The 18,687-nt window shown below is 37.7% G+C and overlaps 1 protein-coding gene across 2 annotated transcripts in view; it reads left to right on the top strand.

Annotated features, from left to right (window-relative positions):
* Positions 1–18,687, top strand: part of ROBO2 (roundabout guidance receptor 2) — a 642,112-nt gene that overhangs the window by 451,761 nt on the left and 171,664 nt on the right. For both annotated transcript variants that reach the window (XM_081552579.1, XM_081552570.1), the window contains exons 3-4: positions 1,354–1,511; positions 4,419–4,539. In XM_081552579.1, coding sequence (XP_081408705.1) covers positions 1,354–1,511; positions 4,419–4,539 — 279 coding nt within the window. The remainder of the gene's footprint in view (positions 1–1,353; positions 1,512–4,418; positions 4,540–18,687) is intronic.

Genomic DNA, 18,687 nt, shown 5'->3' with positions numbered 1-18,687 from the left:
ATTTCAAATAACTTGACCAGTTTCAAATAGCTTGACCAATTTACAACATAAAGTGTATGTGTGTGTACATGCATATACATACACATGCATATACATACATATACACACATTTATTTGTGTGAGTGTGTGATTGTTTGTTCTAGCCCACAGTATATTGGGAAAAAAACTTGTCAGTGTTAGAATATCAAAGAATAGATAAAGTCAAAGCAGTTACAAAAAGCAGAGGCTGTTGTGTTATATGCTGTATCAGCTGCTTTCAACTACATTTTCATTGAAGTTGACTTACAATATTACATTAGTTTCAGGAGTACAATGTAGTGATTCAATATTTTTATAGATTACACATGATACAAAGTTATTATAAAACATGGATATATTCCCTCTGCTGTCTGTTACTTTCTTGTAACTGGTTCATTTTATAACTGGTAGGTTGTACCCCTTAATCTCCTTCACCTGTTAACTGCTTTTTTGAATGCTTACCCTAAAATAGATATAACCCTTATTTGCTAAATAAATCAGCATTCTGCAATCTGATAGGAGGGAGTCATTTCTCCAGGCTTTTCATCTTGCCAGGGGAAGAAAAGTAGAGAGATAGATAGGTGACATTTGGAGAGCCAGGCATGCCAGATTTTCGGAGGTTACGACGGAGGTCCAACCTGCTGTTCTCCTAATGAAAGGAGGGGAAATTCAGACTGGCAAAGCTGCTGTAAGGGATATCTCTGCTCCGAATGTCACGCTGCCCAGATGTCGCTCGGCAGGTGGAGACGCAGACAGAATGAAAATGTAGCCCTGTGTATGTGGGTGCTAGTGCGTTACAAGGGTGAACAATGAATCTATCTTCGGAAGTGTAATGAAAACAGTGTGGATCTTGCCCATATTCATGTCACCAGAAAGCGTTTCTCAAAGAGTTCTCACTCCACTTTCCCTCCCCGACTGACGAGCATGCATGCTCCCAGACCATGTGCATGTGAAATGTTTCAGGGCTTCAAGTTTAACAAGTGTAACAACTAATTTTAATGTATTTATATACATGTATGTATACATATATGCTTTTTGAATAGAAAAATGGGATCATATTACCTAAACAGTTTTGTTCCTTGAGTTTGTATTAAATCTCAAAACTACATCATGAATGTTTCTCATCTTATTTTCCTTCAGCTTATCTCATTTCAAACTCAGATTTTATAGAAGAGGTTCATAATCATATAGCTAGTCACTTCTCTGTTGATGAACACTCAGTTGGCTCTGAAATATTTTAAGATGGTCATGTATAAGACTTGAAGTTGCCTTTTGCAAGAGAAAGCTAAAGTTACTATCACTGAGTATTCTTTTACTGCAATTGTTTTTCTTCAGTGTTACGAGATGACTTCCGGCAAAATCCCACAGATGTTGTAGTGGCAGCCGGAGAGCCTGCAATCCTGGAGTGCCAGCCTCCTCGGGGACACCCAGAACCTACTATCTACTGGAAAAAAGACAAAATTCGAATTGATGACAAGGAAGAAAGAATAAGTGTGAGTAAAATTAGAATAGATGCCTAGAGAGGTTGGATACCTTTAAAATAGATGTATTTTATTTATATTATCTATAATATTTTATTTATATTATTTGTATTATTTTTATTTATATTATTTGTTATTTGTCATTAATAAAGCTATAGAACTCTATTTGAGTGCTAATTACTACTTACACTATATTGAAAAGACTGAAAAAGGAGACCCAAATGGAAACTTTGGAATGAGGCTTCAAAGAAACAAAAATTATATAAATAAAGTACATATGTTATATTAATAACTGGACCAATCTGAATATGTAAATACATCTTTGTAGTAGAATATTGATGTCAAAGCTCTTTTTAGGAACTCCAGATGCATTTATTGATCATGCAGTACGTAAGTGTCAAAGTGTAAATGATGACCATAAACTGTATTAACTAGAACATTTCTTTTCACACTACTTTCAAAATTATAATAGGAAATAATTTGTGGTGATGAATATTTCAAGCTCTTTTCCAGTTTTTCCAATGTAATATTTATAACTAAAATATTATGAGAATTCATTTCAAAGTGTAAGAGATGTAAAGTAAAATCAATGTTAAGATAACTGCCAAGTTCTGCAGTTTAACCCTTACAGGAAAATAATCCGTTTTCAAGGGAAATTGATCATCATTAATCAGTTGATTAATATCAAGACAAAACACCCAGAAAATGGTAAAAAGTTAGAGAAATGGCCTACAGATTATTTTTTCAGAGGATCTACTCAACATTAGTATGTGGAGTTTGTGAGAGCTGGTCACTGAAATAGTAGGTAATGCCTCAACCTTCTGACATTGTTCTTAGTACAATTTTTGTACTCAGTGCAATAACTAAGAATAAATATATTTTATTTAAGATAATGTGTCATTTAACAGAACAAATGTACCATTTCTATTAAAGCATCCATATAGTCTGGGTGTCTATTATCTTTAAAAATATCTTATAAGTGAGATTTTATTCTTATGTGTACATTGTGATTACATCATAACACAGAACCAGAGAGGCCATGCAAAACATCACAGCATATTTACATGAGTATTCTGGTTTGAACTATGGACACTGTGGAGATCTACAGTGAAAAATTATTTGGTCCCAATGGTCTGTGCTTGGCTACCAAACTTAGGAAAATGTGCTCTTGTTCAAGATTTTCTTTTTCGTGTTTGTAATCATTAAATTTTTGCTTTGTAACAAATCACCCCATGATACAACCATTGCATTTACTCTGTGATTCTGTGCGTGAGCTGACAGTTCTTTGCTCTTGGCCAGGTTGGTTGATCTTTGCTAGGTGTTCTCCAGCTTCCGTTGCTTGTTTGAAAGTGTGCAGGCAGCTGAATGATCTAGGATAACTTTCCTGTACTCACATGTCTGGCCATTGACTACCTCTCAAGCCAGCCATCTTGATTCTTCTTCTCATAGCCTCTCATTTTCCAGCAGACTAGCTTGGGCTAGGGGCTCCCCAGGTGGCACCAGTAGTAAAGAACCTGCTTGCCAATGCAGGGGACATAAGAGACATGGGTTTGATTCCTGGTTGGCAAGATCCCCTGGAGGAGGACATGACAACCTATTCCAGTATTCTTGCCTGGAGAATTCCATGGACAGAGGAGCCTGGTGAGCTATAGTCCATGGGGTCGCAAAGAAGAAGGCACGACTGAAGTGACTTAGCATGCACTCAGCCTGGGCTAATTCCCGTAGTTGTCTTGGGGTTCCAGCTGCAGCAAGCAGTCAAGTCCCTGTGTACAAGTGCCTTTCTTCCGGTAAAATCTTGCTTTAGTTCCACTGGACAAATCAAATCATACTGTCAGTTTAGTCTTCAAGGGGAGGAGAAATGGCCTCCATGGTTTATAACCTATCATTTATTCTACTGAATTTAGTTGAGACAAGGTTGATGATCTTTTCTTCCTAAAAAAATAGTTAAAAATACCTTGTTATGACATGGCTAGTTTTAGAGCCTGACATATGTCTGATGAAAACATACCTACTTGAGTTTTGTCTGCCTGTCAAATTAAAAAGTAAAGGAGGTAACCAGCATACTCTTACCTCATATCTCTTTAAGAGAGATTGTTAAAAATTAAAAAAAAAATCAAAATTGGAAAAGAACCTGTAAGTTGATGATACACTTACTGAAAAGCTTATTCTGCTGTAGTACCCTCTTAACAAACAATATTTTAACATCACAATATTTGTTTATTCAAAAAGAAATACTTCTTATTTAAGAAACGTTTAAGGACCACCTATACAAAGCCAACAATTTGTACCAAGTCATACTCATCATTCAAAAAAACTATTTGTTTTTATTCAACCTCATGTCCCTCTTCAAAAGTTGTCTTATAAATACAGTTAAGATGAGACAAAGATAATTTTAATGCTAACAAATACCCCATGAAGACAGAGATTTTTACTATTTGATTTACTACTGAATCTCAAGGACCCAGAACACTTTCCAGCCAATAAAAGTACTCAACAAATACTCATTGAATTCTTCTGAGTCAATTGGATCTCATTATATTATCCGCATAAGATATCTAGTGCTTCTTTCTGATGACAGATGTCAATAGAAATTCATTCAACAGAATTTCAGAGTGAAGACCAACCATGAGGTTTAATGGCAGCAGTCACAGGTTTCAAAATAGGATCAGGCAAGAGAGAGGAAGACTGCCTTAAAGAAGCATTCTCTAGAAAGAGAATATGGAGGCTTACATGGAAGCAGAATTTAAAAGATGCCAAAAGAGTGGGAGAGTTTTGTGTCTTAGACACTCAACTATTTCTTTTAGGGAAAAAATATCCTTACTTTTTCAAGATTTTTATTAATGATCTTTCTTTTTCTGTGTCTTTTCTTTTCCATTTTCTTTTATTTTCTTTCTTTTTTTTCCCCTCCTATTTTAACAGATCCGTGGTGGAAAACTAATGATCTCCAATACCAGAAAGAGTGATGCTGGGATGTATACCTGTGTGGGCACCAACATGGTGGGAGAGAGAGACAGTGATCCAGCAGAGCTGACTGTCTTTGGTAAAACTCTCTTTTAATTTATAAATTGCTATTTATTATCTACTTTTTCTTCACTTTTAAATAATTTTGCTAATACCAAATACAAGGCCATATAGGGATGGTTAATTATGACTTGTAGTGAGCTGAATAGACTAGAATTGTCTTGTTTTCTGGTTCTGTCTTTCAGATGAAATCTTTGATTTGAAGAAAATTAAACTTTTGAAACATTAATTTACCTGCTTCATTCCTATATATTTATAGATTTTGCCTTTCATCAAAATGTTAAAAATTACTCTTTCTCAAAATCTGTTGGAGATTATATCCGTCTAACGTTTATCACTCATTGCATTGTGATGCCTTTATCAAATATTTATTATGTGTATGACATCAGGTAAGCTTTTAAAAATTAGAGAGTACACTGTAAAGACATTTCACTTGTCTTCTACTTTAAAAAAACTTTCAGATTGAGCTACTTGCAGTTTTAGCTCAGGATAAAAAGACTAGCTTGCTAGTTATACACACAGAATCAAAAATACAAAAAAGTTAATAAACTATTTTGCTGTGATATTCATGTTTCTTCAACTTTAAGAACCAAGGGCCTCTTTGCTGCTAAGTCGCTTCAGTCGTGTCCGATTCTGTGCGACCCCATAGATGGCAGCCCACCAAGCTCTGCCGTCCCTGGGATTCTCCAGGCAAGAATACTGGAGTGGGTTGCCATTTCCTTCTCCAGTGCATGAAAGGGAAAAGTGAAAGTGAAGTCGCTCAGTCATGTCCGACTCTCAGCGACCCCATGGACTGTAGCCTACCAGGCTCCTCCGTCCATGGGATTTTCCAGGCAAGAGTACTGGAGTGGGGTGCCATTGCCTTCTCCGAAGGGCCTCTTTAGCTGGAGTAATTTAGTTAATTTTAGTTAAAACATGACTAGATCTGTATCACAGAAGTAGTAAAGAAAACATTAGAAAGGAGGAAATTGGAGATGATAAAGATGATGGAGTAAACAAAAGTAAGGAAAATACTACAGAGCAGCTGGAAAATTGAAAGAGAAATATTAATACAGTGACAGAAAATTGGGAAAAAATGGAGATCCTCAAGATACTGGAAAATGAAACATCTTTTAGAAAATATTGAAATCTCATTCAAGTTTCTGTATGGAGTTTTCTATTATATGAATACACTCAAACATACTCGCATACACATATTTATATATAGATGTGTGTATGTATATATATGTACATTTATATATATAAAATAAATATATATATATGAATAAAACAGTCACTGTTACAGATACTATGTGTTTTTTAAAAATATGAGATAACTGTGAATTTTAGATTACTCTTTTTGTGCCAGTAAAATAATCTTCTGTGCATAATATAAGATACCATGTCATTCCTCCAGAACACGCTGAGGGCAGCATCAGAATCTGGCATGTGTCCCTAAAGAAACTTCTTTGGCAGCTTGGAATGTGCCGCCCATGGTGTAATGGGGATGCCATGATGCAAAAAAGAGCCAAAGTGTGATTTCCATTACATTTAGAGTGTTAGGTGTGCTTTATGAATATGTACCAGAGTGCAGACCTCTCTTTTCAATTGCTCTCAGTACCAGGTAATCACTGGTCATACTCCTTGTGGCTAATAAGTAGCTTGAAGTCCCAAATGACAAGACCAGGAGAAATCTTATAGTTCATGTAAGGAATTGAACAGTAAAAACAAAACTGTTTCAAGTGTGCATGTTAATTTCTGTCCTGTGGAGTTCAGACAAGTATCCATTTTTGCCCTTAGATTTCATGCAGTCACGTTTAAGAGTCTCAGAATGTGCTTCACTTGTAATGAATAAAATACAGTTTTGCCTGCTAAGATATGAAATTAGTGGTCACCAAACACTAGCATTGAAAACCCACAAGTACAGCTATGCTATTTAAAGAAACACTCATCTCTATTCTACTGTAGCTACCACCAGCTTCAGAACAGAAAAATATTGCATTACAGCAGTATATATTGCCTTCAGAAGAAAACTGAAAGTGTTTAGTGTTAATACCCAAGTAATTAGATTTGCCAAATGTGACTGTGTTATGACATATTTACCCTACTTTCTCTAAAAACGTGATTAGAACTACAGAATATCACTAAATGTGTCAGGAGTTACAGGAGGGACTTCTAAATTATTTTGAGAACAGCTGTAAACCAAAGAGATCAAATTTGTCTACAGGCAGCTCTTCTGGAACGATTGATTTAAGGACAAGAGAAATATTCATATTGTGATATAAAATAGTCAGAACTGACCTAAGGGGTAATAGGTACACTATTAAGTTGTGGGAAAAGTAAACTTCCATAATTGAAATTGAAAAAAAATCCAAACCAAGGAATAAAACATTAAAAGAGTCATAATGGCTTAAGTCTATCAAGGTTGTGGCTGGGATTGTTTGAGAAAGACCACTCCTGTACCTTGATTCCCTAATTCTTAGAGAAAATAAAACAACTAGTGTACTTTGTATAATGAGGCCTTCTTTATTTTATTTTGGTGCACTATATCCAGAAAAAATGTTTTCCAGTAAACCTATTTGTATTTCATCTTCTTTCAGTTAAGTTCAGTTGCTCAGTTGCGTCCAGCTCTTTGCAACCCCATGGACTACAGAACACCAGTCCTCCCCATCCATCACCAATTCCCGGGGTTTACCCAAACTCATGTCCATTGAGTCGGTAATGCCATCCAACCACTCATCCTCTATCGTCCCCTTTTCCTTCTGCCTTCAATCTTTCCCAGCATCAGGGTCTTTTCAAACGAGTCAGCTCTTCGCATCAGGTGGCCAAAATATTGGAGTTTCAGCTTCAACATCAGTTATTCCAATGAATATTCAGGACTGATCTCCTTTAGGATGGACTGGTTGGATCTCCTTGCAGTCCAAGGGACTCTCAAGAGTCTTCTCCAACACCACACTTCAAAAGCATCAATTCTTTGGCACTCAGCTTTCTTTATAATCCAACTCTCACATCCATAAATGACTACTGGAAAAACAATAGCCTTGACTAGACAGACCTTTGTTGGCAAAGTCATGTCTCTGCTTTTTAATATGCTGTCTGGGTTGGCAATAACTTTTCTTCCAAGGAGTAAGCGTCTTTTGATTTCATGGCTGGAATCACCATCTGCAGTGATTTTGGAGCCCCAAAATATAAAGTCTGCCATTATTTCTCCAACTAATTACCATGAAGTGATGGGGCTGGATGCCATGATCTTTGTTTTCTGAATGTTGAGCTTTAAGCCAACTTTTTCACTCTCCTATTTCACTTTCATCAAGAGGTTCTTTAGTTCCTCTTCACTTTCTGCCATAAGGGTGGTATCATCTGCATATCTGAGTTTATTGATACATCTTCTCGCAATCTTGATTCCACCTTGTGCTTCATCCAGCCCAGCATTTCTCATGATCTACTCTGCATATAAGTTAAATAATCAGGTGACAATATTCAGCCTTGACGTACTCCTTTTCCTGTATGGAACTAGTCTGTTGTTCCATGTCCAGTTCTAACTGTTGCTTCCGGACCTGCATACAGATTTCTCAAGAGGCAGGTCAGGTGGTCTGGTATTCCTATCTCTTGAAGAATTTTCCACTATTTGTTGTGACCCACACAGTCAAAGGCTTTGGCATAGTCAATAAAGCAGAGGTAGATGTTTTGTTGGCAATTTGATCTCTGGTTCCTCTGCCTTTTCTAAAACCAGCTTGACCATCTGGAATTTTTGGTTCACATACTCTTAAAGCCTGGCTTAGAGAATTTTGAGCATTACTTTACTAGCGTGTGAAAGGAGTGCAGTTGTGTGGTAGTTTGAGCATTCTTTGGCATTGCCTTTCTTTGGGATTGTAATGAAAACTGACCTTTTCCAGTCCTGTGGCCACTGCTGAGTTTACCAAATTTGCTGACACATTGAGTGCAGCACTTCCACAGCATCATCTTTCAGAATTTGAAATAGCTCAACTGGAATTCCATCACCTCCACTAGCTTTGTTCATAGTGCTGCTTCCTAAGGCCCATTTGACTTCTCATTCCAGGCTGTCTGGCTCTAGGTGAATGATCACACCATTGTGATTATCTGGGTTGTGAAGATCTTTTCTGTACAGTTCTTCTGTGTATTCTTGCCACCTCTTCTTAATATCTTCTTCTTCTCTTAGGTCCATACAATTTCTGTCCTTTATTATACCCATCTTTCCATGAAATGTTCCCTTGGTATCCCTAATTTTCTTGAAGAGATCTCTAATCTTTCCCTTTCTGTTGTTTTTGTTTATTTCTTTGCTCTGATCACTGAGGAAGGTTTTTTTTAATCTATCCTTGCTCTTCTTTGGAACTCTGCATTCAAATGAGTATATCTTTCCTTTTCTCCTTTGCTTTTTGCTTCTCTTCTTTTCACAGCTATTTCTAAGGCCTCCTGAGACAGCCATTTTGCTTTTTTGCATTTCTTTTTCTTGGGGATGGTCTTGATCCCTGTCTCCTGTACAGTCTCATGAACCTCTGTCCATAGTTCATCAGACACTCTGTGTATCAGATCTAATCCCTTAAATCTATTTTTCACTTCTACTGTATAATCGTAAGGGATTTAATTTAGGTCATACCTGAATGGTCTAGTGGTTTTCCCTAATTTCTTCAATTTAAGTCTGAATTTGGCAATAAGGAGTTCATGATCTGAGCCACAGTCTGCTCCCCGTCTTGTTTTTGCTGACTGTATAGAGCTTCTTCATCTTTGGCTGCAAAGGATATAATCAATCTGATTTTAGTGTTGACCATCTGATGATGTCCATGTGTAGAGTCTTCTCTCATGTTGGGAGAGAGTGTTTGCTATGACCAGTGCGTTTTCTTGGTAAAACTCTGTTGGTCTTGGTCCTGCTTCATTCTGCACTCCAAGGCCAAATTTGCCTGTTACTCCAGGTGTTTCTTGACTTCCTACTTTTGCATTCCAGTCCCCTATAATGAAAAGGACATTTTTTTGGGGGGTGTTAGTTCTAAAAGGTCTTGTAGGCCTTCATAGAACTGATCAACTTCAGCTTCTTCAGCATTACTGGTTGGGGCATAGACTTGGATTATCATGATATTGAATGGTTTGCTTTGGAAATGAACAGAGATCATTTTGTTCTTTTTGAGACTGCATCCAAGTACTGAAGTTCAGACTCTTTTGTTGACTATGATAGCTACTCCGTTTCTTCTAAGGGATTCTTGCCCAAAGAAGTAGATATAATGGTCATCTGAGTTAAATTCACCCATTCCGGTCCATTTTAGTTTGCTGATTCCTAAAATGTTGATGTTCACTCTTGCCATCTCCTGTTTGACCACTTCTAATTTGCTTTGATTCATGGACCTAACATTCCAAGTTCCTATGCAATATTGCTCTTTACAGCATTGGATGTTGCTTCCATCACCAGTTACATTCACAACTGAGTATTGTCTTTGCTTTGGTTCTATCCCTTCCTTCTTTCTGGAGTTATTTCTCCACTGATCTCCAGTAGCATATTGGGTACCTATCGACCAGGGAAGTTCATCTTTCAGTATCCTATCTTTTTGCCTTTTCATACTGTTCATGGGGTTCTCAAGGCAAGAATACTGAAGTGGTTTGCCATTCCTTTCTCCAGTGGACCACATTTTTTCAGAACTCTCCACCATGACCTGTCCATCTTGGGTGGCCCTACACGGCATGGCTCATAGTTTCATTGAGTTAGACAAGGCTGTGGTCCATGTGATTAGATTGGTTAGTTTTCTGCAACTGTGGTTTTCAGTCTGTCTTCGCTCTGATGGAGAAGGATAAGAGGCTTTTGATAGCTTCCTGATGGGAGAGACTGACTGAGGGGGAAACTGGGTCTTGTTCTGGTGGGCTGGGCCAGGCTCAGTAAATCTTAATCCAATTTTCTGTTGATGGAGAGAGCTTTGTTCCCACCCTGCTATTGACCTGGGGCCAAACTGTGGTGGCGGTAATTAAGATAATGGTGACCTTCTTCAAAAAACCCATGCATGTACTGCTACACTCAGTGCCTCCGACCCTGCAGCATGCCAACACCAACCCATGCCTCCACTGGAGACTCCTGGACACTCACAGGCAAGTCTGGGTCAGACTCTTGTGGGGTCACTGCTCCTTTCTCCTGGGTCCTGGTGTACAGTGTTCTGTTTGTGCCCTCCAAGAGTGTATTTCCCAGTCCTGTGTAAGTTCTGGCAGCTGTATGGTGGGATTAATGGTGACCTTCTCCAAGAGGGCCTCGCCATACCCAAGTCTGCTGTACCCAGAGCCCCTGTCCCCGTGGCAGTCCACCGCCGACCCGTACCTCCACAGGCGGTGCTCAAACACGGTTCTGTCTCAGTCTCTGTGGGGTCCCTGGGTCCTGGTGCACACCAGGTTTGTTTGAGCCCTCTTAATGTCTCTGGCAGGAATGGGGTTTGATTCTAGACTCCAATTTGCCCCTCCTACCATCTTGCCAGGGCTTCTCCTTTGCCCCTGGACGTGGGGTATCTCCTCACAGCCACTCTAGCACCTACTGTCTTACTGGGGTTTCTCTGACCTTGGACGTGGGGTATCTCCTCACGGCCGCTGCTCCTGACCTTGGACGTGGGGTATCTCCTCACGGCCACTGCTCCTGACCTTGGACGTGGGGTATCTCCTCACGGCCGCTGCTCCTGACCCTGGACGTGGGGTATCTCCTCACTGCCACTCCAGCACCTACTGTCTTACTGGGGTTTCTCTGACCTTGGACATGGGGAATCTCCTCACGGCTGCTGCTCCTGACCTTGGATGGGGTATCTCCTCTCGGCCGCTCTTTTATGGTGTTTGTTCTTCTTTAATACTTGCTGACTAGAAAATAACATCCTAATTAAGTGGCAGTACCAGATCTAAAAATTAGAAGCAGGCATCCTAGTATAGAAGGACACTAAAATCTTTAACACAGTCTGCTGCTGCTGTTTAGTTGCTAAGTCGCGTCCAACACTTCTGTGACCCCATGGACTGTAGCCCTCCAGGCTCCTTTTTCTGTGGGGTTTCCCAGACAAGAATACTGGAGTAGATGGACAATTCCTTCTCCAGGTGACCTTCCCAACCCAGGAATTGAAACTGCATCTCCTTCTTGGCAGGCAGATTTACCACTGAGCCACCTGAGAAGCCATGATGTCTTCATAAACAATACTTCCTACCAATTTACATATGTTAATTAACTTCTAGAGCTCCTCAAGACAAAAAAAAACTAGAGTTGAAGTGTATAATTAAATTTCCAATTATGGGTAGGCTTGAGAAATCCATTATGCAGAATTTAACTGTCATTAAAAAACAACCAAAAAATAACAAAATTTTTCCCAATGTTTCTTAAATGTTTAAAGAAATAATACATAAAAATGATTTTATATGCTACATTTCTAATAGACATTAAAAGTATTACAAAACTTACAATGAAATGCAGAGATATCTTGCCCCCTCCTCCCAACACACATATCCTCATGTAGACACACACAGAGTTCTAATCTTTGAACATTTCTATAAGCCTGTTTTGCTTTTTCTTCTGGGATGCTCCCATATTTCTTTGTGCTTATTCTGCAATTTTATACATTATTTCGACTTCTTATTTTGGAAGATGATCACTTGGCCTACCTATACCTTGTTCTCCAATTTCTCACCAGCACTCACCCTCTTTTGGTCCTTTCAGTATGTTGACTTCAGAAACATTGATTACATTAATATCAATAATTTAAGTTATAATATTGTAAATATGGCCTGTGAGCTAAGTGTTATGCTATTATAATAGCATTACTTTTCTGGCCTTATATTTGGTCTTCTTTCAATTAACACATTGTTGACCATAGACATATTAATGTCAGAGGTGGTAGTTTCTACAAAAATATCCCCTATCAATAATGTGTTTATAATAAACCATTTTTCCTTTTACTTGTGTTTACTTATACCTGTCATGAATTCTTCTTGAAATCTGAAACAAGAGATTTAAATTTCTCTAAATTCTGTTTAGCTGTGAAGTCCACTCTTGCTTCACCCTTTCTGGAGGCCTTAGACTTTCTGCTCAGTCCAACCAGGGTGGATGCTATTTAGATCTACCCCAGAAACTTCATTCTGACATTCATCTCCCCTTTCCTCTGCTGCTGGATTCCCTGTTTCTGTATCCTATATTTGTATTTTTTTCTTGGTTAACTCTTATATTCAGAACAGTGTTTTTCTCCATATTTCTCCTTGACTGGAGCCTACAGCATGTTCCAGACCAAACTGTCTCTATTGTGTCCAAAACAATGGATACTTTGGCTGGTTATAGAATTCCAGTTTTAAAAAATATTTTTGCTTAGAATATTGAAGTTGTCACTTAAGTATAGTTTTGTTTTCACTGTTACTCTTGAGAAGTCTACTGTACTTTTTATTCCTATGTGATCATTTTTCTTTTTTCTTTCAACTTTACTCAGTACCTTCTCTTTATCCCATGGTTCTGAAATGTTTCAATACCATGCCTCAGTTTGGCACTTTTTTCTCTTACTATTTAGACACTTAGTGAGCATCTTATCTAAAAATGCTGTATTCAAACAATTCAATGAAATACACTGTTCATTTTTTTCTATTCTATTTTTCTATCAAGCATAAATTCATTAATTAGATGTTAAATCTCATAGCTCTTTCTTTTTCTGAATTATTTCTTATTTATAGCATCTTGTTCTTATTTCATGGATTTTTAACCTCTCTTGCATTTCAGGATTTTAATAATATTCTTTTCTAAATAAAATTTCCTCATAATGTACCTTAGGATATATCTATGTTTTATTGATAATGTGTGCCCTTCATTTAACAATTCAAAACATAAGGTGTTATCGAAATCAATATAGCTGTTAAAGATAAAATCTAGTTCTTTTAAATAATATTAACTTGCAAACCTTAAAACAACAAAATATTTATTTGTTCACTTATTTAACAAATATCTCTTGAACACCTACTATGTGCCAAGCTCTAAGTGTTTAAATAGAGTAGAAAAATGAATAAGCAGGTCCCCTGCTCGCAGCATGACTCTCGTATCAGCAATAACATGAAACTTTGCCTCTAAAACATGACGAGAAAGGCATTTATTTTTTCCCTCTGAGAGCATTTACCTATGTTTGTTTTTGCTTCACAGGATGGTTTCTCTCAGACAAAGAAAATTCTTGGCAAGAAAAGAAATTAGTGCAGCCAGGATTTATTTAATCACAGTCAGGCAGACTGATCGTTATCATCCAGTCTGTTTTGGAAGGGCACAGTAATTCATATTCAATGGCTGTCATAACCCCTGCCCCTCATACATACCTATTTAAATAACACTAGGACTACCCTTCTGACTTCCTGGTTTAATGGGCACGACTGGGTGGTGGATCCTCTTGGGTCAGCTAAAGTTGAGATAAGGTTTACAAGCAGTGGGTAGGTCTCATGTGCTTTTACTGTATAGCTTTAGTCTTAGAGAACTTGAAGGACCCTATCTATCTAATCATTGTCATAATGCTACTTTTATAATGTCAAACAAAGCTTATTTTTAAATTCTTAAGGTTGTCCTAGTAATAGCTGTCGTGGCACAGCCTTTGCCAATTTTATAGTCCTATTCACTGACCGAATACAGTTGAAAAGAGAAATTTGTTCTCTGGGCACTTAATTTCCTTCAATGTAGCGTGTAAGTAAGAAACTTAAGATATATTATGCAACCACATTTCAGATTTATGATTTGGGGGTTAAATTGAATCTTTGCTTTCTGAATATTATTGACGTAACTACCAGGAGACTTGGAGTTTGATTTTATTACAGTTGCATACAAAGTTGCATTTTTCCACAATGCCAGTTTGTAAAATTGACCTGACTACTTGAGAGCTGTACTTTACATAGTACCACACTGCCAAACAATACTACTGTCTCAAGAGAGATTAACCTTATAAGCAAGTTATGCAGGTGAATCAAATCCAGTTAATCTCACATTAAAAAAAAAAAGTTAATTGCATTGGCAAAGACATTGTCTCTGATCACTCTATGGCTGTATAATTAGGAATCAAGCCATTCAGAGGGACTCTAATCTAATTGATAAGCAGTCAGCAAATAGCCCTTGAGATTTCTCCCCCTATATTTCAATATGTGATCAGATATAAGGGGATATTATGGAAAAATCATTGACCTTATTTTGACATGTGTTAAAATTAAGTTTGCTTGTTAGACAGTAGTTCAAGATTTTTCATGTATATTTATTTTAGTTCAGATCTTCATGAAATACAAATTTCATGGTGTATTAATGGGTATTGAATGTGGTCAATTATCAACCTGATGTTTCTCTTATCATTTTACTTTCTAATCCTTCTGAATACATTTATTTGCAGATGATTTTGACACAAAACTCCAAGATAATTCCTTGTAGTTTTTGTAATGTGTATCTGAAAGAGGTGTGACTTTGTGTTTGGCATATGATAACAGTAGCACTTGCAAAGGCAAAGCATTTAAAATACATTTCTACATGTACAACTTCTTTAGTCTTTAATATTCGTGTTTGAGTCTTAAATTTTCTGGAAATAAAGCCTAGTTAAGGAAGCTGAAAACAGTTCTTACCATTTAAATAAATGGTAAGCAAAACTACAATTTTTAACATGTTGTTCTGTGTAGGCAGTTAAAATTACAAGATAAAAGTGAACTTAGTATAAAGAGCAGAAAACAATTGATACAACAAATAACACAATTTAGAGATAATTGCCACAAAAAGTACTATGGAAATTCTCAGAACAATTTTTTATAGTTGTGACCAAATACCAACAAATTGGTAAATTTCAATGTTACTTTGTTGTAAGGCACACCCTCAATATACTCAGGTATAAACCCTTTCCAATATGCCATGTAAATGCAGATGACATTCTTCTGGGTTATTCTTTGTGTTAATGAGCACAATAAAGGACAGAAACAGTATGGATCTAACAGAAGCAGAAGATATTAAGAAAAGGTGGCATACATAGAAGAGCTATGCAAAGCAATATCTTAATTACCTAGATAACCACGATGGTGTGATCACTCACCTAGAGCCTGACATCCTGGAGTCTGAAGTTAGATAGGCCTTAGGAAGCATCACTACAAACAAAACTAGTGGAGGTGATGGAATTCCAACTGAGCTATTTCAAGTCCTAAAAGGTAGTGCTGTTTAAGTGCCAGCAAATTTGGAAAACTCAGCAGTGGCCACAGGACTGGAAAAGGTCAGTTTTCATCCCAATCCCAAAGAAAGGCAATGCCAAACAATGTTCAAGCTACTGCACAATTGCATTCATCTCACACGCTAGCAAAGTAATGCTCTAAATTCTCAAAGCGAGGCCTCAACAGTATGTGAACCAAGAACTTCCAGATGTTCAAGCTAGATTTAGAAAAGGCAGAGGAACCAGAGACCAAATTGCCAACATCTATTGGATCATGGAAAAAGCAAGAGAGTTCTAGAAAAGCATCTATCTCTGCTTTATTGACTAAGCCAAAGCCTTTGACTGTGTGGATCACAACAAACTCTGGAAAATTCTTAAAGACTTAGTAATAATAGATCACCATACCTGCCTCCTGAGAAATCTGTATGCAGATCAAGAAGCAATAGTTAGAACTGGACATGGAAAAACAGACTGGTTCCAAATAGGGAAAGGAGTACATCAAAGCTGTATATTGTCACCCTGCTTATCTAACTTATATGCAGAATATGTCATGCAAAATGCCGGGCTGGATGAAATACAAGCTGGAATCAAGATTGCCAGGAGAAATATCAATAACCTCAGATATGAAGATGACACCACCCTTATGGCAGAAAGTGAAGAGGAACTAAAAAACCTCTTGATGAAAGTGAAAGAATAGAGTGAAAAAGTTGGCTTAAAGCTCAACATTCAGAAAACTAACGTCATGACATCTGGTCACATCACTCCATGGAAAATAGATGGGGAAACAATGGAAACAGCAACAGACTCTATTTTGGGGGGCTCCAAAATCATTGCAGATGGTGACTGCAGCCATGAAATTAAAAGACACTTGCTCCTTGGAAGAAAAGCTGTGAAAAACCTAGATAACATATTAAAAAGCAGAGACATTACTTTGCCAACAAAGGTCCATATAGTCAAAGCTATTGTTTTTCCAGTAGTCATGTATGGATGTGAGAATTGGACCATAAAGAAAGCTGCACACTAAAAAATTGATGCTTTTGAACTGTGGTGTTGGAGAAGACTCTTGAGAGTCCCTTGGACTGCAAGGAGATCCAACCAGTCCATCCTAAAGGAAATCTACCCTGAAGGTTCATTGGAAGGACTGACGCTGAAGCTGAAGCTCCAATACATTGACAACCTGATGTGAAGAACTGACTCAATAGAAAAGACCCTGATGCTAGGAAAGATTGCCAGCAGAAGGAGAAGGGGACAACAGAGAATGAGAAGGTTGGATGGCAGCACCAACTCAATGGCCACGAGTTTGAACAAGCTCTGAGAGTTGGTGATGGACAGGGAAATCTGGCGTGCTGCAGTCCACGGGGTTGCAAAGAGTAGGACACGACTGAGCGACTAAACTGAACTGATTGCTGATTCTTTGCATTGCCCTTTTTTTTTTTTTTTTTTTTTATGAATTGAGTTGCATTTTTCACTACAAACAGTGTGGCTGCTGCTGCTGCTGAGTCGCTTCAGTCGTGTCCGACTCTTTGCAACCCCATAGACGGCAGCCCACCAGGCTCCTCTGTCCCTGGGATTCTCCAGGCAAAAACACTGGAGTGGGTTGCCATTTCCTTCTCCAATGCAGGAAAGTGAAAAGTGAAAGTGAAGTCGCTCAGCCATGTCTGACTTAGCGACCCCAAGGACTGCAGCCCACCAGGCTCCTTCGTCCATGGGATTCTCCAGGCAAGAGTACTGGAGTGGGGTGCCATTGCCCTCTCCGACAAACAGTGTTAGACTTCCAAAAATTCTATGCCAAATGCTATTCTTTGGGTATCTAGTTGCTAGGCAACTAAACTCTACTTGAGGGCAGAAAAGAATAAAGTGCATTGCAAAGTTCGCCACCCCTTCTGAGTTCCTCAGAACATCAGCAGGAAATCCCATATCGTTCTTCCTTCTTGAAATTATAAATCATGTGCTTCCATGTGTCTCCATACAAAACAGTGGGACTTACCACAAGCATGGTAACAAAAAAGTCCTCAAGGACCTTGATGGTGTACCCTGAACAAAGAGACAAGTTTATTTTTGTGACAAGTCTAATGTAAAGTTTATTCTTTGAATTAATTATACTCACATGTTGCAATTTCATGACTGATAGCATGTTAATGGAAGCATACAAAAACTTTGCTGAAAATATCCATGTATATTTTAATGGAACTAATCTATATACTCTTATGAAATTTATTTTGTAGTTAGCATCATGCCATGAAAATTTTCCATGTTAGAGAGGTAGATAAATAGGTAGCATTAATATCTCAATGTATGAATTTGCCACAGTTTATCCTAAAATCCCCAAATTTGCAATACTGCCAGCATTGCTGCCATGATTTTCTATTGTTCTTATCTTTCGTCACAGTTGTCTATGATCAAAGTCCTGTTCTGTACTATTTGTATTATGGAGTGTCTGCAAGTAATGACCATTTTGGTTCTTTTCCAAAACTCCCACTTTGCTTCTTTTTCTTTTTGATCACTAAAGTCAGTGTGTCCTTTTTGTCCCCAATTGTAGTAGGCACGACTTTAGTATATTACTTTAAAAAACTAATTTTTGCATTTAGTTTCTGATAAAATGTCTTCATCATGCATGAGAAGTTTCTTATGATTCCTTTATTTAGAATTTTTAATCCAACAGCTTCTCTATGTCTATAGATGTTAGCACATTTATTTTCTCCTCTCTATAAATAATAATATGTTTACCATATTAATTAAGAATGCATTTGACTTCAAGCAACAGAAGGCTAACAATGGCTTAAGTGTTAAGGGGTCCATTTTTTCCTCGTCTTTCACATCTTTCTTCACATCTCACCATTTCTGAGATAAAAAGATCTAAACATTCACAGATCCATAGCTTACCTGCCATTTTGTTCCAGTATGCTAAATGGATATTTGAATCTTCCTAGACTTTTCCTTCCACATCTGATTGATCACCCATTTCTGGTATCTCTTCATTCTATGCCTTTTCCACATCCCTTGAACCACTGTGTCAGTTCTAAACAGAAATAATTTATTAC

This window comes from Giraffa tippelskirchi, chromosome 2, assembly GCF_054371585.1.
Source record: "Giraffa tippelskirchi isolate mGirTip1 chromosome 2, T2T-mGirTip1v1.2.pri, whole genome shotgun sequence".
NCBI lineage: Eukaryota > Metazoa > Chordata > Mammalia > Artiodactyla > Giraffidae > Giraffa > Giraffa tippelskirchi.
This window is presented reverse-complemented; position numbering and strand designations above follow the sequence as displayed.